The sequence below is a fragment of the Microplitis mediator genome, chromosome 8, assembly GCF_029852145.1.
Source record: "Microplitis mediator isolate UGA2020A chromosome 8, iyMicMedi2.1, whole genome shotgun sequence".
Lineage (NCBI taxonomy): Eukaryota > Metazoa > Arthropoda > Insecta > Hymenoptera > Braconidae > Microplitis > Microplitis mediator.
This window is the reverse complement of record NC_079976.1, coordinates 17,241,434-17,264,606: the sequence shown is the minus strand read 5'-3', so window position 1 is coordinate 17,264,606 and position 23,173 is coordinate 17,241,434. Positions and strand designations below refer to the sequence as shown.

The window sequence follows — 23,173 nt, the reverse complement described above, 5'->3', positions numbered from 1 at the left end:
TGATTATAATTAAAAAAGTTATATTTATAGTTTATAAGTATAGACTTAATTTATATATTAATTAAGAGGTTATGTTAGGTGTTATAGTTTGTAAGTATAAGCTGAATTTACATAATAATTACGAGGTTATGTTGGGTTTTATAGTTTGTAAGTATAGGCTAAATTTATGTTACAATTAAGAGATTATGTTAGGTTTTATAGCTTGTAAGTATAGCCTAAATTTATATATTATTTAAAAGGTTATGTTAGGTTTATAGTTATAAAAATAGACTAAATTAACTAATCAATTTATTAGAAAGATTGACTTAAAAATAAATTTAGAGGATAGATTAAAAGATAGGTTTGAATAATAAATTATTTACAACAGATTTTTTTTGCTAAATATTTTTTAAAATATTTATTTATATATTATATTTATAATATTATAAATAACTTGATAATATGTAATATTAATAGTATTTTTATAGTAACTTAGAGACCAAAACAATACAATATTATTAGAAAAACATGATAAAAAATTATACAAAAGATAAAAATTACATAAATTGGTAATAAAAATCGGGAAAATCACAAATAATTGAATATAAAAACAATAAATCGGGAAAATTACAAAAAATTAAATATCAAAAACCATTAAAAAACAAGTATAAGCATGAGCAGTTAACCGAGGTATGGGTTATGTATGTATGGATGTATGTATAGGTTATTAATTGATTGATTTTATGTGCGGGTTATTAATTTTATGTGAGGGTTATTAATATTGGAATGGCATTCAAGAATGGATGAGTGTGATGACTGAAGCCCGGGATACCAGATTGTGTGTGAATGATAAGCTAGTGATAAAATAACATATAATTATTAACATTTTAATAATTTGAATTAAGGATAACAATAAATTACCTGTTTTAATCATCGACCAGATCGATTATTTCCGGAGGAGGGATCTGTTCATGATCACAAGGAATATTAAATAACAATCTCAAATTTGGAAATTCTATAATGAGATCGTTAGGGAACTTTGAAAGCAGGTAGTTCAAAGTAGGATTCACAACATATTCGTTGCGAATGACAAGATCATCTGGTACTTCAGGTATCCGGAAGTACCAGTATTGATGCAACGGCAGCATTATCAATTCAGTCGCAATATTGCGAACAATAAAAATGTGCCGTTGCAAACACTCACCCCCGAAAACGACTGCCTCGAATTGGGATTTCTATATATCATATACATTGTTCACACTTATGTGTCTTAACCAGCGTGCTGGGATCACGAAGTCGAGACCGTCCATTTTATTTTTTTTAGATCAAAAAGATGACAAGCATACAAAAAACCAGTCAAAAGAAACCAAAAAAAAAACCAAAAAATATATTATTGAAAGGAAAAAAAGGAAAACGAAAAAAATATTTACAAAAATCTTTATTTTTAGCACACAAACATACACATGCACACAAAAATTCACATACACAAACATATACATGCACACAAACATGCACATGCACACAAAAATTAACATATAAAAATTCACATACACAAACATACATATGCACAAACATGTACATGCACATAAAAAATCTCACATGCACAAGCATGCACATGCGTACAAAAATTAATATTAAAAAAATTCACATGCACAAACATACACATGCACAAAAAAATTAGCATATTAAAACATTCACGTACACAAAAAATACACATGCACACAAAAAAAATATAAAATACACAAAAAATAAACATGCACAAGAAACTCGCATTCTTTTTCATTATTCACAATAAAAATAATAATTAATTCACACCATTTTTTTAATTGATAAAAATTTATTATATTAATTATTTTAAAAAATGCTTACGTTTATTAAAAAATGTTTTACGACGCGATAGTGGTTGGGGATGAAAAAGATGCTCAGAGTCCCCCCAACATATAAACTCATACAACTAAAAGCCGAAAGTAGCGACATCTATGTATTCCAATATGTACTTGCTATACCGACTGGTAAACTTGCAATATCAACAGGAGGTTTTTAGGCGGGAATAGTTAGTATGAGAGTTTGAATTTGAATTTTATAATTTAATTAAATTGTGAATCATTCTATTAAACTCTTCTAAAATTATTTTTATATCTTATGACTATAAATATTTCTGTAAAATATACGTAATATAATAAATAATAATTAATTTAAGTATAGGAATTATTTAATTATCAAACGTAATTTATTAATTCTAAAGATATTTTTATTAATTCACCAGATTGATAAAAAAAAACTTAACATCTTTGTTTTATTCTTACAAAAATAACAATCTTTTGTGTATGGAATTATACAATCAAATTCTCCAAAATCAAGTGAATCTGAAAAATAATGGCGTCGACAGCGACGACAATTTTTAGTATTTTTATTTGTAGGGGTATAAGCATGGTGAATTTGCCCCCGAAAGGTATCGGCTTGATACTGCGGGGATTTTTAGGTACTAATAAGATATTAAGATCCTGAGAGTTTCAGCTTTTGGAACCAATCGGTCTTCGAGAAAAAGCCAAATATGTAAAAATCAGATAAAATGAATATTCTCAGAGACTATTTTATCGATTGACTTACACTCGGGATATGTTTTAGGGGTCGATAGTAGCTCCTCGGAAAAAAATTGGGAGCTTGATCGGTCGACAACAACCTTGAAAAAAATGACTTTTTAGTTTTAATTTCGACTTTTCACGATGTTACGGTTCTGGTACAATTATGAAATAATTTTTTTTGGATTCCTCATCCAATTTCCTATAGACTTAAGTGCTTTTAAAATTTTTAAAAAAGTTACGCAATATAGAAAAAAAAAATAAAAACCACTTTTTAAGCAAATATTTACTTTATTTACATGTTTAAAGTGTGAATCATTATTTTTCTAGTTTGTATATGTTCTCTAATGTTATTTGCAAAAATAATCTCTGCATCAGCAGTTAAATTTTGTCTTATCATATAATTTCAACACATATTGAATAGTGAGATTACCTGTTTCATCAAGCATTTCTGCTAACTAGGAAACAGCCTGTTTCAATATGTATAGTAAGCGCCTTACTTCCGACTCAGAGTTTTTGGATGAAGTCATCGAAACAATGAAATCGCAAAATAATGTAGTAAATATGTTAGCTGAAGACGTTCAAAAAAATGGCTGGCAGCGAAAAAAATTGCCGTTTCAAACAATTTCATCTGAAACTCTTGAAGACTTTCCAGAAATGACAGAAAATGATCTGCGTATTTTTTGACTGGTTCCTATCAATTGAAACAGGCTGTTCCCTATTTAGCAGAAATGCTTGATGAAACAGGTAATCTCACTATTCAATATGTGAAAGAACAGTCAAATATACTCAAAATTCAAGTTCAATCTAGACACATTAATAGAAAGGTTTATAGATGTTTTATTGAGTATAAAAAAATGCTATTGGTCCAAAAAGTATATTGAGGCATAGTTGTGAGTGTGCAAATAGTCTGAGAACAATTGGATGTTGCTCTCATGTTGCTGCTGTTGTTTACTATTTATCACACGGGAGATATTTAACAAAGATTTCAAGGCCTGCTGAAATACTTAGCAAATTATTTGATAGAGACAGTATTTCACCTGTGATTGAAGAGGATAGTGATGAAGACTGATAAAATATGATTATACATTTTTTTCCTCAAGTATATCTTTCATTTGTTGTTACGTATTTATAATTTACAAACTAAAATCTATTTCCTGTTTTATATGTGTATAATATTTATAATATTTTAGTTGATATTATATGATATGACAAAATTTAACTGCTGATGAAGAGATTATTTTTGCAAATAACATTCAAGAACATATACAAACTAGAAAAATAATGATTCACACTTTAAACATGTAAATAAAGTAAAGATTCGCTTAAAAAGTGGGTTTTATTTTTTTTTCTATATGGCGTACCTTTTTTAGAAATTTCAAAAGCACTTAAGTCTATAGGAAATTGGATGAGGAATCCAAAAAAAATTATTTCATAATTGTACCAGAACCGTAACATCGTGAAAAGTCGAAATTAAAACTAAAAAGTCATTTTTTTCGAGGTTGTTGTCGACCGATCAAGCTCCCAATTTTTTTCCGAGGAGCTACTATCGACCCCCAAAACATATCCCGAGTATAAGTCAATCGATAAAATAGTATCTGAGAATATTCATTCTATCTGATTTTTACATATTTGGCTTTTTCTCGAAGACCGATTGGTTTCAAAAGCTGAAACTCTCAGGATCTTAATATCTTATTAGTACCTAAAAATCCCCGCAGTATCAAGCCGATACCTTTCGGGGGCAAATTAACCATGCTTATACCCCTAGGGCCTTTGATTTATCTGATCTGGTACATGTTTAATGATAAATTCAGCAGGTAAATCAGCAATGTCTTCTGATGTCATATCATTCATATTTTGATATAACTGATAGTATAGTGATATTGATCTGGCTATTGATGTAGTAGAACAATTTTCAAGAAACCATTTTTTTAAACATCTTACATTATTGTAAGTACAGGAATAATAATTTTCAGAGTTATGAAATTTTTCATATGGACACAAATAATTCCCAATGAAATTTTTTAATGATGGACATTGCAACTCCTCTAGATCGATGATTGGTTTTTTATCATCAAGTACTGAACCCAACCAATTTTTTTTTATAGCTCCTTTGACATAAATGTAGGTTGTATTTCGTAAAATAATAGTAAGTATATCTCTTAAATTCTCATACGGTATTATTCCAGAATTCCATGTTAATCCATGATGATCATCAGTTAGCCAATCATTCCGATGTTTTTCCGAATCAGTTACATCTTCTTGATCAAATGGTAGTTTAAAAAGCAAACATGTAGCATCCACCAAATTATTATCATGAATACTAATTGTTGACAATTCTTTGACAATAAAATTATTGTCAGTCATAAATCCTCAAATATCCAATATCAAAGCCATTTTCAACTCCGTGGTGGTCGAAGTATGATGCAAGACTGAGCAATAATTTATAAATTTATCATTATATATGTTTTTACAATTTCACATTCTTATCATGTTATCTATGGTATGTGTTGGCGTCTTCTCGGAATATGACGTCATCTATTGCGTTGTATTTTTTTCCACAAAAAAATATAAGTGCTGCCATCTACAATACCGTTAGCGTCTTCTTGGAATAGGCGTGGTTATCTATAGTATGTGTTGGCGTCTTCTCAGAATATGATGTCATCTATTGCGTTGTTTATTTGAAAAATAAGTATGCTACCATCTATTTCTATTCTTAGAAACTAATGTAATGACTTATTTTGTAGAAATTTCTCGACTACAATTATTCACTATAGAAAAAATGAATATTTATCGCACGGAATGCAATTAATCTATTATTTTAGTTAAGAAAAAATATTTTAATTGAAATTATATGGATTAATTTTTTTTTAAATTATTGTAAAATCACCTACAATTATCTTTGAAAATATTTGTGTACAATAATTTATTGAATTTTCTATAGAAATATCATTCTTAACAAGTTAAAACTTTTTAAAACGAGTTGAAACCAGTTTCAACTCGTTAAAACACCATTCTGAAACAAGTAAAAACGTGTTTCGAACAAGTTGAAACCTGTTTTCAGCTGCTTAAAACCCCATTCTAAACATGCTTGAACTTGTTCCAATCAAGTTGAAACTCGGTTATGACGTAATGAGTCTCAGGATTGCATCAGAAAAAGGGGAGAAGAAACTTGTGGCGTCCTCTGGAAAACCGTTAAAAATACATCATCATTCCGAGAAATGCTGTGTGGCTGATGCAATAACGGTCACTATTTCATCATCTTTAAGGGATTGTATAGTAGCGCCACCACAGTCGCGCGGCTCATATAAATAAAGGATCGTTGTAGAGCAGTGATCATTAGTCTCTGAATTGACATCCAGTAAACATAATCTACGTGCTGTGAATTTTCTAAACGGCAAACTATCTTTCACAAACTGTTTTAAATACAAATTATTATCAATAACTTTTATTATCATTAATATTTTTTATAGTTAATTATTTTCTTAATATCAATAATTTTTCCACACTGTGAATTCTTCATAAAAACTGTGAAGTAATTTTCACACTGTTGAGAATATTTTAAAAGGTAAATATACATTTTTATTATTTTTTCCTAATAACTTTTCTTTATCATTAATGGTTAATTATTTTTATTAGTAAACATCAAGATGGAAACGGAAGTTTACAACGAAATTCATCAAGCGATGGAAAATGCTTACAATGAGCTTTTCCTGTCACCACCTGCAGTTCAAAATCAATTAATTGTAGAGTGGTGTGATATTGCAGCAGAACCCATTGACGCCTTGACTCAGCTAGCAAGATCCCCAGATTTGAATGTGCATGAACGAATGCAAATTCAGTTTTATATCACGCAACTTGGGTCACATTACGAGCAACTCAGAGACAACAAAATGGCATCGCTGGACGCGGTAATGGTGGTAATATCAATAATAATATTGAGCGAGTTGAGGTCAACAATAACCGCGTCATATGGAAAGATATTGAAAGTGCTTTCGCCAACCGAATACGCACAGGTATGGTTGTTAACTTGCTTCATCATGATTTGCGTGCAGTCCTGCAAGACGCACGTGATCTGATTGTTGATAAATTAGAAACTGCAATACAATCAGATGGTAACATCAAAGCAAATGTCATCCTTACCTGCAAATATATTAAATCGACTGCCGATCAAGAAACAATTGCAACAAAAACATTTAATACAAAAAATGAAGTGATCCTGGCATCTACAGACATCAGTGTGTGGTTTAATGAATTTGTCAGCGATCGCCTGCATGCCAAGGTTGAAGATTTTAAACATCGAGATTCAGGATGGTCACTCCTCGAAATCGGCAACCTTGCTTTGAATATCAATAAATATGTTCTGCTCCATGATGGAAATTGATCAACCTACACTGATTTGCCTGAGGACATTAAAAAGAGGAAAGCTGTGATCAATAATATGAATGAAGATAACTACTGTTTCCTGTGGTCTGTAATTGCTGCACTTCATCCTGCTCAAGATGGTCGGAATGTGAGTAGAGTAAGATCATATCCACATATCAGTAGAGTACTGAATTACGATGGTATTAAATTTTCTATGCAACTTAAAGATATACCTAAATTTGAAAAACTAAATAATCTATCGATAAATGTCTACGGTATAGAGTCTGAACATCTAGAATCTGATGATGAATTGTGTGAACAAGGGCCTAGTGTGATAGTACCACTTTATTTTAGCAAAGAAAATCTAGGTGATTCCACAATTCACCTTCTTATGTTAGAAGTTCAGTCAGAAGACGCAGACATAGATGATAATATCGAGAATAGAATAGCCAGCGTTGAACGTACGTTTCACTTTACGTTTATTAAAGATCTTTCACGATTGGTTAGTAAACAAATATTGAAACATAATGGAAAAAAGTACTTTTGTGATCGATGCTTATGCTACTTCCAAGATGAAATCATAAATGAAAAACATCGTCGGGATTGTATTCAAATCAATAAAGTTAGGATGGAGCTTCCGGTTAATGATAAATTGAAATTTAAAAATTTTAAATATCAGGAAGATGTGCCATTCGTTGTCTATGCCGATATCGAATGCATGTTAATACCAAAAGCCGATGAGTCTGAAGAACACATACCCCATAGTGTAGCTTTTTACGTACATTGTGCTCACAATGATACCCTGTCTAGATATGAGTGTAACCGTAGTGATAAATGTATCGATTGGTTTATGTCCAGGTTAAAAGCATTAGCTATTTCAGTTCATAATTTGATTAAATTACCTGTGAAAATGTATCCACTCACAGAACAGGAAAATTTCGAATATAATATATCAAATAAATGTCACATTTGCAATAAATATTTTGCTGATACTGACAAGTGTCGAGACCATTGTCATTTTATAGGCAAATATCGTGGGCCTGCTCATATGAATTGTAACATTATTTATCAACAGTCTCATAACATTCCAATTGTATTCCACAATCTTTCCGGGTATGATTCACATTTCCTTATCGAATCAGTAGCTAAATGTTTTCCCGGTTCAGTTCAATTATTGTCTATTAATAAAGAAAAATATATCGCTTTTACTAAAAAAGTTGATGAAACAATCATCAGTTTACGGTTTATTGATTCATATAGATTTATGGCGAGTAGTATTAAAAAGTTGGCATCTTATCTCAATGATGCTGACAAAGTTATTACTCGCAACAGTATTGCTGATCCCCAACAATTTGAATTAGTCACACGGAAAGGAATTTTTCCGTATGAGTATGTTGACAGTTGGGACAAATTAAATTATACTAAATTACCTGTAAAAAAACATTTTCTCTCTCAATTAACGAACTCCGATGTTTCTGATGACGATTACAAACACGCGGAAAGAGTGTGGAATACATTTGGAATTAAGACCTGTATTTAAAAACGGACGTACTGCTTTTAGCTGATATTTTTCAAAACTTTCGAAAGAGTTGTAAACAAACATACAATTTAGACCCCTTACACTACTACACTGCGCCTGGACTTACATTTGACGCAATGTTAAAGTACACTGATGTTTCTTTAGACTTATTGTCAGATCCTTCAATGCTATTATTTTTCGAAAAAGGTATTAGAGGCGGAGTGGCACAATGTTCCAATCGATATGCCTGTGCTAACAACCCATTTATGGGTAATAAATACAATCCCGCGCGAGAAAATTCCTACATTATGTACTTTGATGTAAATAATTTATATGGGGCCGCAATGAGTCAGTGCTTACCAACTGGCTCATTTAAATGGGTTGATGCCTCATTAGATTTTATCCTCAATAATCCTGATGACAGTCCTAAGGGTTACATCTTGGAAGTGGATCTCGAGTATCCGAAACATCTACACGAACAACACAAAGACTTGCCCCTTTGTCCTGAACACTTTTTCCTACCAAAAGGCACATGAACTAAACTAGCTACAACATTGTATGATAAAGAAAAGTATGTTATTCATTATTGCAACTTAAAACAGTGCATCGAATTGGGTATGAGTGTAAAACAAGTACACAGAGTCTTGGAATTCGATCAATCTCCATGGTTGAAGCCATATATAGATTTGAATACAGAGTACCGTAAAAAATCTGCAAATGAATTTGAGAAAAACTTCTACAAACTAATGAACAATGCTGTATTCGGCAAGACCATGGAGAATGATCGAAACCATACAGATGTCAGATTGGTGAGAAAGTGGGATGGACGAGGGGGTGCAAGATCTTGAATTGCAAAACCAAACTTTCACAGCTGCACTGTCTTTCGTGAAGACATGGTGCTTATTGAAATAAGTCGTGTCAAGATTCTGTTCAATAAGCCCATATACCTTGGTTATTCTATTCTCGATTTATCTAAAATTATTGTATATGACTTTCATTACAATTACATCAAAACCAATTTTACTCTGGATCAAGAAAAGCTTCTCTACACTGACACCGACAGTCTAATTTATCACTTCACTGTTCCAAACATCTATGAAGTCATCAAACGTGATATTGATCGCTTCGATACCTCAGATTGTCCTGAGGTCAATGCTTATAACATACCTCAGGCCAATAAGAAAGTTCTGGGTAGAATGAACGACGAAAATAATGGTAAAATCATGACTGACTTTGCTGGTCTGCGTGCCAAGCTCTATGCCTTCAAAACACAAGGTGAAAATGATACGAAACGGGCCAAAGGTGTGAAAAGCTACACACTCAAAACAATCACGTTTGATGACTTTGTGGATTGTTTAATGCGTCATAAAAATGTAAGTAGAGAGCAACGCTTGATTCAGAGTAAAAAACATAAAGTGTGTACTATCACACAAAATAAGCTTGCTCTGTCTTGGGAGGACGATAAGCGTTGTGTTATCCAAGGACAAACAGACACCGTACCTTGGGGTTATGTAAATAATTGTAAATAACCTATTTTTAAATTGTATGTGTAAGCAGGTGCATGTGTGAGTGATTATTGTAAATATTGTATATAGTGTGTGTGAGGAATGTAAATATTGTATATAATATGTGTTAAAAAAAACATCTTTTTCTTTTATTAATTTTTTATTAATAAAAATATTTTTTTTTACAATTATTACAAATCTGTTTTATTTATCCAACTATTGTGTGTACTATCGAATCCTAACCATTTAACATACAGCTTATTGCCACGTGTACGAATGATTTTTTCAACAAGATAAACATCAGGATATTTAACTTTACTAAGTTCTTCTTCGTAAAAGCCACCTTTAATTGGTTGATCCTGGTAATCGATGAGTTTATACGTCGTTGGATTGGTATTCTTAACCTCCTTAATCGTGAAAATTTCAGTTGTCCAATTGGGAGTGTATCCCTTCTCAAAAGCATGTTTGTATTTGGTGATGCGAACTTTATCTCCAACTTTAAACTTTTTCTTTTTAGTTAATTTTTTCGCGTTCAGAGGGCGATATACGTTTGCGACTAATTCCTTGGCGTTGGCAGCAGTGACATCTTTTGGCTTCATTTTGATTGTTCGATGTTTCGTATCATTATAAGTAGCCACTAAATCGTCTAAAATATCTATCCATTTGTAAGTACCACGAACAGTAAATTTTACCCACATTTTATTTTTCAATGTTCTACAGGAACGTTCGTAAATGGATGCTCTGAGATTGCTATAGGTAAATTACTATTGTAAAATTCTTTTCCCTGATCCACATGCAAATTCTTAGGAATTCGACCTTCATTCAGAACGAATTTCATGGCACTTGTAACATCTTGAGCATTTTTAGTCTTGAGGGGTACTGCCCATGCAAACTTTGAAAAGTTATCAATAATTGTCAATATGAATTTGTGTTGTTTGTTGGATGAAGCATATGCTGTCATATGAACCAAATCCGCTTGCCAAGTTTCATCAATTCCACGGATATCAACATGACGTCGAGGATAATTTCTCCGTGCTTGAGCATGCAGCTTATGAGCCACTGCTTCTTTTATTGTTGACTGCATTTGTGAGTTGTGCTGAATTGAGAGTAATTAGCTTTTTCTGTGCTTTGAGACGTTTTAAAAAGTCGAAATTTTGTTCTGTAAGATCACTAAGTTTTTTTTCTAATGCTTTCACTTTCGTTTCAAGCTTTGAAATGACGTCAATTGTGTTTTCGTTCTCTATTCGTTGATTTTTTCTGTAATTATCAAATTTCGCTTCTAAACCATGGATAATTATATCAATATCTTGTCGCATCAGCAAGCTTCCTTCATTTAATGATTGAACTTCATGTTGAATAATGTTTTGTGCACTTCTCAGAGGAATCGCATCGCTAAAGTTTTCGGGGTCTGCAATATTACACAACCGTTTGTTGTCAATATCAAACTGACCATCGTCTGTAATTTTAAATCCTGGACCTGGTGGTCCACGACGGCCAGTTTTAGATGACTTAGTTTCAGACTGCTGCCCAAAAATATCGATACTCATAGCTCGAAAGTTAAATTACAAATGAGTAGTATTGATTGTTGCATGCCTATTAGTAAATAATTCCTGCTTCACGAAGTTCTTCAATAATGGAAATGATTTCATTGGAATGGTTAGTATTTCCGGCTGCTTGTGATGCCATCAATAATCTCAGTCGATCAACAATTTCATTGGGATCATCCCAATAGACATAGTCTATCTTTAGTACTGCTCGAGGTGCTATTTTGTACTTGGGTAATCCTTTCCCCTTTTATTTGGTGACTCGACATATTTTTCTATATACTGTCTGTATTTGATACTGTCATTTTCCCGAATACTATTTTCAGCATTATAATTTTTTCGATGTGCATTAGTATTTTTGATAATAAGGCCATAATTTTCAGAATCATTTGCAGTTATCATAGAACTGTTCGGAGATTTTTTGAATAACAATTCTATTAATCCTGGTGTTGTTGAATAGCTCCGATCACCTATATGAATTGAATCTTCATCAAAATTTCCGAGTTCTCAATCATTAGATTACCCTTTAATCTTCGCACACCAGTTTGCATATCTAACGAATGATGTTTTGAATACAACATCTTTAAATATTTTGATATTGAATCAGATTTATTAGTAGTTGAGCTGGGGGAGTTCACCCCCCGATAAAACAGATTGTGGGTTCTAGTCCGTGCTAAGTTACCGACCGAGGGTAACCTACCGGCAGCCGGTAGGTCTGTTTTACCGACCGAGGGTAACCTGCCTGCAATCGGGATTGTTATCGGCAGTCGGTAGGTCTGTTTTACCGACCGTGCTTGGATATTGGCAGTCGATCAGCTTGTTTTGGTAGTCGGTAAAACCTCTTACCGGCTGCAATTTGCTTTTGAGCTCATTTTTAAGGGACTTTTTGAGCTAATGGTCACCATTTCGAGCTCATATCGATTTTCCCGGTTGAATCGAGCTCTTGTTTGGACTAGATGTCGCATACAGTCTCTTTTGAGTGGGAAATTTTGAAACAAAAGAGACTTCGTGATGGCGCTCAAGGCTGATGATTTCCAGTCTATCAGCCTTGAGCGTCATCACGAGGTCCATCTACATCTCCATCCGGTTTTATATATTGAAACTGGGGTATGTATGGGTACATGCGAGAAGCATGCGAAGAGCACGCCATCTAGTGGTTTAGTTCCCCCTACTCTTTTTTCTAAAGATTGCGTCATCTAACAGGTCTGGACTTGTTTTCCTTTGTTTGTGACGTCATTCGACAAGTCTGAACTTGTTTCAAAGTTTAAGTGGGGGATACAGGTTTGTGCGCTGAGCTCAAGAGCTCGCATTCAGTCAGTCTACGCTGAGAAGAGTTGAAGTGAACATATCGCTCCCCGTTATTTTATATTTATGGCTGAATTAAGTGAAAGTGAAAAGATTTTTCTTCGCAATAATTACCCGTTTGCTGAAAGTTTTGAAGATCTTATTGAAGGGTTTTTTGGTGACGTGCCTCCCGAGTCTATCGGTAAATTTATTGATGATATAATCGCGTTCGCAAAAAACACAGACATTATTCACAGTGTTCGATTAGAACCATCGTGTGTAAGCTGTCACGATAGGAGGATTTTATCCAGAAGATTAATAAAAACTACGGAAAAGTTGGTGAAACTGGAAAAGCGTATAGCAAAGAAATAATCACGATGAGTCGTTCGTCAAGGTATGTAGTAATGATTTTTTTAATAACCTGCTTTATAGTCGTTTAATTATAATAACTAATTAATTAAACTTCTTTTCCAGACCCCATGTATGTACGGATGTATGCATGCATGATGCGCAGATCGAATTCGAGGATGTAATGGTTGACGACAACGTTAGTGACTTTGATCGTGATAACGAAGAACGAGAAAAATTAAAAAAATTGGCTGAACAAAAAAAAGAAATTGATATACAAGTGAAGCATTGGAAGAGATTATTGTTAAGCTTCAAAGATCATCACGAATACGAACAGGCTTGCCATAAAACTACGTTCATGCTAACCAAGTTATTGTTTCACGCTAACAATCATCATCATCATCATCATCATCATCATCATCATGGAACTAATCATTGATTTCGTGGGTTTTGAGATGCCTGATGGAAAATTTGTAGTAAAAGAACTGTGCGCTACTGATATTTGTGATGAAGTTTGTACATATGGACTTGCGCGATGTGAACATTGGTTGTTTGAAACACCGTTGGATCAAGTCGATGTTGCTGTAATGCAGAAAAGTGTTGATCACTGTGGACATCATCATTCAATATCATGGATAGCTGGTTTGCTACCATATGAATTATTGCGAGAAATTCTTGAAATTATGGTCAAACATACCCGTTGCTTTTACGTACAAGGTGAACATAAGAAGAGATGGCTTGAAGATCTAATTGACACCGCCGTACCGATTATTGATTTAGAAAAAATGAAATTTTTCTCACTATATTTCAAGAATGATTGGTTGAAATATCAGTGTCCATATTATGCCTATCACTTGAAGAAATTGGATACTTCATGCGCATTTCAAAATGTCCAAGAGTTCAAAAGATGGTTCTGGCATTTTTATGGAATTCAACCAACCTACGAGAAGTCGGTTCAGATCTTCAATCAATTGAGGAATTTACTGTGTATGGATGATCGAGATATCGCATGTCTTGATGACACATTTATCCTTGAAAATGCAGCTCAGCAAATCGATTTCGCTTGGCACAAACTACCAGAAAAATTAAAAAATAATGAAGAATTGATTGGCTATCAAAGGTGTCGGGATCATTATATATTCAACGATGATATTCCTGATAGCTTCGCGTATCCATTTAGAAAAGATTGCTCTAACTGTAGTGTATTTTTAGGTTAAGAAAAATATCTATAATTTATTATGTATTTGAGGTTATGTACGGCTAGAATGTAATTTTTTTAGGTTAAGAAAAAATACTATAGTTTATTATGTATTTGAGGTTATGTACGACTAAAATGTATAGTTTTAGGTTAAGAAAAAAAGACTATAGTTCATGTAAGACTAAAATGTATATTTTAGGTTCAGAAAAATATCTATAGTTTATTATGTATTTAAGGTTATGTAAGACTTAAATGTATATTTTAGGTTATAAGTAATAAAAAACACTATATATCAATATAAAAAAAGTTTATTCATTTATAAATGTAAGTTTTTTAATTAATACAGGTTCAATAATTATATTTAATTTATGAATTCTTTGTTTAAATCGTTTTCGATCTCTTGCTGCTTGTTCCCATTTGCTTTTTCTTGCTTGTTCGTGTGCAAATCTCCAGACATACAAGTAATGTATGGTTGGCGTTGGATTAAATTGTACAGTCTTCATATTAGTTTTCGTACGATGCTGCTTATAGGATTATACTCGACTATGCGATCATGTATAATGAGGCAATAAGCTGATGTCTGCGCAAGAAATTGATTTGCAGATTCAAATTCCAGGCGAATGTCCACGGGTCCAGATTTTATTGATTCGTTTTGTTTTGAGCAATCGATAACGTACAGCGGTGCTTGTTCTAAAAATTTCTTCTTTGTCAGCAGTGGTTCAGGTTCTTTGTTGTAGTAGGAAATTTGGAAATTTATATACATGTCATACAACAGAGCATATTGATTATTTGCAATGTTGAGGTTTAAATTCCCATATGGATAGCTCTGAGAGTTTAAAAATAATTTTATATCTCTGATGTTGCAATGATCAAATACGCTGGCATTTTTAGTAGCGTCATTTTTTCTTGCTGTTTGAAATCCAAGTATCACAAAACGTGGTTTCTCGAGCTGCGTAGAAGTTTTTACTGCCCAAATGTGCTTCGAAGTATTTGGCAATAGAGGATACTCGTACAGCTCCCAAGCACGGAAACTGATTGAGATAGCTGGATCACTTGTGATATAATTCAAAGCTTCAATCTTTTGTTTATCAGCCATAGTCACATATGGTACAATCCACTCGATTTTTTGCAGCATAATTTTAACAGCTTCAGCATGAGCTCTAGCAGCAGGTGTGGCCACAACGTAGGCATTCAAATCGGAATTTGATCTTATTAAAATTAATTCATGCTTTGCATTGATGACAACTTTATGGTAATCTTCAGCAAATCCAAGCAAAAGACTCAGTGGTATAGATACATCAAAGTAGCCATTATCATTGTGTAATTTGTTGACAGCTTCATCCATAATCCAGCCCGAATTTTCTAGTGTATTTTGTTGAGCAGGACTCAGTGATGTGTATCCTTTCATGAGACTTGTGATGCCAACATTTTTGCTACGATCAATCTCAACACCATTGAGTTCGTAGCGTATTTCTTCAAACATATGACAAACTGTCATGTTGACCATGTGAGTAGTTGCACTTACAGCTGTTCCATCAGACTTGGTGACTTTCCCGTATACATGTAATGTACTTTTACTCGGAAGTAGACACAAATCTTGATGTTGAACTGCAATTCTTATTTCATCGCTGTTGTTGAATGTTGATGAAGCATACGGTAGATGAGCATGCGCTTCATAGTGCGCTATTGACTCATCAAAAATTATTTGTCGTTGAATATTTAAGATTTCCGCCGCCGCCGCCGCCATGGTCGTGTACACGTCAAACAACAAAAATAAATTTTTATTTTCTTAATTTTCCTCGTAATTTTAGTCCTAGGCTCTGTAGAAACTGAGCGTTCTGATGTGTTAACACCTTGTGAGGTACTCGGCGACTGATGTTGCTCGACCATGCTGCTATCTTTTTATAGCCAGCACCACTTTTTGTCTCATACACGATACCCATTATTTTATAGACTTTATATGTAGTCTTATCGTTATCGTCTCACCTCTGAAATTAGCCAGTTTTCCGTCTTGATCTACAATTCTCAGTCTGAGATTATGTATTGCTTGTATGGCGATCGGTAGATAAATGATGTGTGATGGCAATTCAACAATCTTATATCCAGGTGGTACACTCGGGAAAAATTCATGAATAGTGTGAACTTTGCGTTCATTTATGTAAGCACCTGATGTGATGTTGCACTCAACTCTCAGAGCATTGAGTTTTAATATCTTTACTGGTAAATCTGATGAGTGAGTTTTATGTGGTGCAAGCTTCTGATTTGTAAATCCCAATAGCTGACCAATAGAATCTTGGGGTGTAAAATTTACAAATTGATCACATTTAATTTCACTTCTCAATTCATTGTTATTAGCTCTGATGCTGATGCTGAGTCTTCGTAATTTCTTTTGAATGTATTTTTCAATGTCAGTGATTTCGTAACTTCCTGTTGGTATTGTCAAGACTTTTTCTTCAACAGTTTCATATTTTTCAGCTTCTATATCATTTTCACTCACTGAGTCATTTATATTATTATTTTCCGGCACTGAGATATTGTCATCATACTTTGTAATTATTGCCGCATTTCTTTTAGCTCTTTTTTTCTTGACTATTTTCTTTTTCTCATTGATGCTATTATCATCATCATCATTATTTTTATTCACAGGATAAGAGACATAGAATTTATTAGCACCCACATCAATATTGGGTATTGAATTAAATGTTAATAACTCTACAAGTCCCAGGACATAATTTTTATTTGGTGATAATTCAATTGGAGGGAAGTAGTTGGCCTCCAACACGGATGTAGATCCCGTTAACGTTAATGTGAATGACTCAGCCATGACTGATGTGCTCTACACAAAGTCACTTCAATTTATAGTTGTCCAGTGAGAAATTTGAGACATAAGTGTCCGCATATAATTGTATCAAAATCCTGATATCTTCTGTGATTATATTTCACGCTACCAACATCGAGATACTCCATAAGATCTTGCGGTGGTTGTAAATTACCAAAACTGTCAAAATAAATAACTTTATCATTATTTTTCTTGTATGCAACCCAATGAGTACCAGGTCCAAATTTATCATCAAGATTTATAATAGCTGATTCGTTTTTTCTCGGACCAGTTTTAGGTAAATCATTTCTCATAAAAACACCACGAAAGTTTGGAATTTTTAGAGCTTTAGCGTAGTTCAGTATGTCGATGTTTGTAAGTGGTCAATGTGGTAGCTCTACTTGTTTTTTGACTTGCATCCTCGACCTACTGGATATGGTCTCAAATATAAACCCATACCACGTCTGTAAGGTCTCAAGTATAAACCTTTACCCATGGATATTTGCTCCATTTTCAAATTATGACGTTTGCTCTCTTCCAATCGATTTTTAGCAGCACTTGCATCATTTACAGCTTTCGCTATACCAGCAGCACCCCCAGCCAAAGCTCCTGTTGCACTCAGGCCAGCAAAAAGTGGTATTAAAAATGGTAGTACACCACCAACTTTGGATGGAACTCGTAGAATTCGTGGCAGCCGAATATTTTTTTTCCCACCAGATTTTTTCACAGCCTGACGAGCTCCTTTCAACGCCGTTTTAATTGGATCACCTCCAGGAGTCATGGAATTTTTGGCGGCTGTGACAACTTGTCTTAGTGCTACTTGTTTCTTTACACTAGTCTTTTTCTTGCTAGTCTTTCTCTTGCCAGTCTTTTTCTTAGTAGGCTTTCTCTTACTAGGCTTTTTCTTGCCAGCTGTTCTCTTCTTCAACCCCATTCCGAATCTTTTTTTCATCTTCATGATTTTATTTACACTCCACGCAGCTGCTTTTTCACCAATACCAGCGTCTTTTGCTTGATAACGTTGCCACGCCTTCTCAGCAAGTATTTGATCAGCCTCGTGACGTGCAGGCAAATTTTCACGATTATATTAGTATGCGATATCGTGTTCTTTACACGCAGCGTCCAGTGGATTAATTCCAGAATCTCCACGAGCTAATCTCTTAGCTAGCTTGGTGCCTGGTCCACAGTACTGGTATCCAGGTATGTGTAGTTCAACTGGTAGCTTATTAATTAGACTATTTATAAAACCTCTACCACTGGTCTTTACACATGTGCTCTCCATAGTAGTAGCATCATGACTGACTTAAAATGATATAAAACCTGATACTTATAGCTTGCTGAGTGAGTTGTTGTTGTGATCGCAAACTAACAACATGGAGTTTAAAAGTCAAGCTGCCAAGTTACCAGTAATAAATTTCGATCAGATTGTTCAAGGTACCAGAGTGAAAAAAATTAAAAGACATGGTGCTTTATTACCAAACAGTGTACGCGCTATATTTTGTGGTCCATCAAATTGTGGAAAAACAAATGCTCTGCTGTCACTCATCATACACCCCAATGGCTTGAGATTTGATAATATTTATCTCTACTCAAAATCTCTGAACCAACCGAAATATAAATTTTTAGAATCACTACTTAAACCAATAGAAGGTATTGAATTTTTTACATTCAACGAGCACGAAGAAGTACTGAAACCGGAAGATGCAAAACCAAACTCATTGATGATATTTGATGATGTCGCTTGTGAAAAACAAGATCATATCAGAGCATACTTTTGTATGGGTCGACATAAAGATGTTGACAGTTTTTATCTCTGTCAGACTTATACACGTATTCCTAAGCATTTGATACGTGACAATGCAAATTTTATAGTTCTCTTTCGACAAGATGAAATGAACTTGAAGCATGTGTATGATGATCATGTAAATACTGACATGTCATACAATTTATTCAAAGACTTGTGTTCAGCATGCTGGAATGATGTCGATGGTAAATATGGTTTTGTCGTGATTGACAAAGACAGTGAACTAAATAGTGGCAGATATAGAAAAGGATTTGACTGTTTTATTAGTATAAATTAAGTTGTACTTGATAAATAGTCATCAGAGGTTAAGTGAACTTTAACCCATCAACATGAAGACCGAGGAGCTTTCAAAGCAGAGAGATGTCTTACATCAGATATCTCAGGCTAGTGATGCTATCCGACGGAAGCACAGAATGCTCAAGTTGGGTAAAGACACAGCTGAAAAGGCAATGGGTGAAATGTTTAAGCCTATTGTTACACCTCTGCAGAGTCTAGTCGAATCATCTAAACATAAAGTCAAGCAAGAAGTCAAAGAAGAATTTAAAGATGATAATTCAACGGTGAATAATGATACAGAATTTGAGGATGCAAGTAAATATAACAGTATCATCTCTGAAGATAGAAGCGGAACTCTGGAAGAAACACAAATATCTCCTGCTGCATCGAGTACCCCCGCTAAGCCAATAAGTGGTGAAATAAAATCTTATTTAGCTAAAGTATATAAAAAAAGTAAAGATATAGATGTGAGATATGGTGTACGTCGACGTTATAATGATTTTTATATTGGTGATTCTGAAATAACTTTTGATGATAATGATAATGAAATCAATATAAAAAATAAAAATTACTCTGTGACTCCTGGTTTATTGGAATTATTATTTAAAAAATCGCCAGATGATTCAAAAGTCACGCAGAATGATAAAAATAAATATCTCGAAATTATTAAAATGACAAATACTCATAGAAAAAATTATAAACGAGATGGTAGTTTTTATGAAGACTCGACAATCAAGTATAATAATTATATTGCCGATTTTCTCGCTAAAAATGCAAACTTATCAAAAGGTAAAGGATTACCTGATTTTATGATTGCGAAAAAGAAAAAATCACGTATGGATTATGTCTACTGGGATGATCCAAATGAACTAGTTGACCGCCTGCGTTTACTCATGGCATCTCAAGCAGCTGGAAATCCAAGTCACACTAATGAAATCATATCAATTATCGAAGAGCTACGAGAAGCGGGGATTATTTATTAGCATCTGCTGTGTCAAATTTATGTCATTTACTTGCTAACTGTTGAAGTGAAAAGAACAAAAAATGAGTATCGATATATTTGGACGTTCACTACCAACTGGTGCTGTAATCAGTGGACCACCTGGACCACCTGGACGAGGATTTCAAGTAACTGTTGATGGGCAGTACGATGTTGAGAAAAAGAGACTGTGTCATGTTGGCAAACCTGCAGAAGATAGCGATGCAGCAACTGTAAAATTTACACGTGATCTTGTACATCGCGAGTTGTCTCTAATGTATGATAGTATGAGGAATGATCAGTCAGAGATCATTTCGCATTTACACTCTCAAGTGGTAACACTCGACTCAGCTGTAACGCTATTAAAAAAAGAAAATCAAGAACTAAAAGTTAAAATAAAACGTATGAAGTCACAAAAAGACTTAATCAGTAGAAATACACAACGAATAAAAGAATTGGAAGCTAGAATTTTTGTCAACAATGGAGGAGGAGGACAAGAAATCAGTAATAGCGTATGAGCTGCACAGACAAGCACGCAGGAATTATCAACGTCGTCATGTTGACATACGAGCACTTGATGAAACTTGGCAAGCTGACTTAGTTGAAATGATTCCTTATGCAACAGTAAACAAAGGAAACAAATATCTGCTAACTGTCATAGATATTTTTTCAAAGTATGCTTGGGCTGTACCGATTAAAAGTAAAAGTGGCAGTGATGTCACTAGTGCAATGAAATCTATATTTCAACTGGGACGTGTTCCAAAAAATCTGCACGTTGACCAAGGCAAAGAATTTTATAATAAAGAATTTCAAGAACTTATGCAACGTAAAAACATCAACATGTACTCGACATTCAGCAACTTGAAGGCATCCATATGTGAACGATTTAACAGGACACTTAAAAATAAAATGTGGCGTGAATTCTCTGCACGTGGTACCTATAAATGGATTGATATATTAGAAGACTTATTGGATACTTACAATAATACCAAACATCGGACAATTAAAATGAAACCTGCTGATGTAACTGCTGCTAATGAAAAAGAACTGCTGGAAAAAATATACAAACCTCTTCAAGCTCAGCAACAAGCGCGAAAAAATAAATTCAAAGTCGGAGACAAAGTTCGAATCAGCAAGTACAAACATGTGTTTGAGAAAGGTTACACACCCAACTGGACGACTGAAATTTTTACAATTAAGACTGTGCAGAAAACAAATCAAACAACGTATAAGCTCGTAGACTATCAGGATAAGCCAATTGAAGGTGGATTTTATGCAGAAGAACTCAGCAAAGTCAAATATCCAGATGTATATCTAGTGGAGAAAATTATAAAAAAACGCGGAAATAAATTGTACGTAAAGTGGCTCGGCTTCGATAGCTCCCACAACAGCTGGATTGAAAAATCTGATCTGTAAATAAACTTTTAAAAATACACTTATGTCTATAAAATAAAAAACAATTTTTTCATTTGTATATAAATGTTTTATTTATTTACACACATATCCTTAAAACTAATTTTTACATACTTTTTGCATACTTAAAAAACTATTTTTTTTTTTTTTTACAAAATTTTTCTTTTTTTAATCGCAACAACATTTTCATCATCATCATCGTTCTCATCTTTATCATCATTTGATTTGAATCCCCATGGCAATGTGTCAGTTGAGTTGTCCAACAGTTGTCGTTTGTCATCTGTCCAGCTTAAGGCAATTTTGTACTGTGCTACTGTCGTCACGTCATGTTTTGAACTTTTGATTAAGTACTGTTTTTTCGTCAAGTTAATATGATCGTGAAGACATCTATCGAAATCATCAAACGTGATAGTTCGCAACGTAGGACCTCGGATTCCCTTTGCTCGTTTTTTGGTTTCATCGTCATTTAAAATTTTATAAGCGTATAGCTTGGCCCGAAGTCCGTTGAAATGAGTCATAATTTTCCCATTATTCTCATCTTTCATCAGACCTGGGACCTTTTTGTTTGCTAGCGGCATATTGTACGAGTTTTGAGGGGGGTAGTCCGAGGTATCCAATTTTGAAATATCACGTTTCATGATTTCGTAGATGTCTGGTACGGTAAAGTGGTAAATTAAACTGTCAGTGTCCGTATACATCAACTTAGATTGTTGATTTGTCAAGTTCTGTTTGACATAGTTATAGTGGAAATCGTAGATAAAGATTTTTGATAAATCTAAAATCGCGAACCCAGTGTAAATGGGTTTATCAAAATATACCTGGGTTGTTTTCATTTCCACTATAACCATGTCTTTGTCAAAGATGGTAAGACTATGGAAGTTAGGCTTACAAATGAGGTCTGATGCACCATATCAACCAGACCATCTAGTAACCAATTGAACATCTTTGTGTTTCCTAACATTCTCCATAGTCTTACCGAAGACTGCGTTATTCATGAGTTTGAAGAAATTCTTCTCAAACTCATTTTGGGCAGCCTTCCTACAGTCTGTATTCTTGTCAATGTATGTCTTTAGCCATGGGGATTGCTCAAATTTGAGTATACGATGAATTTTTTTTAATTTCATACCTAAATCTAAACATTGTTTTAAATTTTCACAGTGAATAATATATCTATTTTTATCATACAGAGTGGTACATAATTTAGTAGACTTGCTACCTGGTGGTAAAAAGTGCTCAGGGCACAATGGTAAATCTTTGTGTAGCTCATGTAGCTCCTGAGGATAGTGCAAGTCTACTTCTAAAATATATCCTACAGTATCATTGGTATTTACAAAATTATCTACATCATTTAAATCATTTTCATCAACCCACTCAAATGAGCCTTTAGGTAGTGGCATACTCATCGCCGCACCATACAAATTATTGACGTCAAAATACATCAAGTATGACTCGGGTTTATTTACATCAAATTCATCACCCATGTACCGATTGTTAGCCTTCGCATGCCTATTAGTACACTGAGACACTCCACCTCGTATACCTTTCTCAATGAAAAGTAC

The 23,173-nt window shown here is 33.8% G+C and overlaps 2 protein-coding genes across 2 annotated transcripts; both read right to left on the bottom strand.

Annotated features, from left to right (window-relative positions):
• Positions 1–10,141: 10,141 nt before the first annotated feature.
• Positions 10,142–10,549, bottom strand: LOC130673842 (uncharacterized). The gene has a single exon (XM_057479053.1). The coding sequence runs from the start codon at positions 10,547–10,549 to the stop codon at positions 10,142–10,144; it is 408 nt and encodes a 135-aa protein (XP_057335036.1).
• Positions 10,550–14,823: 4,274 nt separating this feature from the next.
• Positions 14,824–16,071, bottom strand: LOC130673841 (uncharacterized). The gene has a single exon (XM_057479052.1). It carries the CDS (start codon positions 16,069–16,071, stop codon positions 14,824–14,826), a length of 1,248 nt encoding a protein of 415 aa, XP_057335035.1.
• Positions 16,072–23,173: the final 7,102 nt, after the last annotated feature.

Excerpts from the sequence above, each read along its gene's own strand:
- LOC130673842 (XM_057479053.1), bottom strand. The coding sequence starts at position 10,549 with ATGAAGCCAAAAGATGTCACTGCTGCCAACGCCAAGGAATTAGTCGCA.
- LOC130673841 (XM_057479052.1), bottom strand. The coding sequence starts at position 16,071 with ATGGCGGCGGCGGCGGCGGAAATCTTAAATATTCAACGACAAATAATT.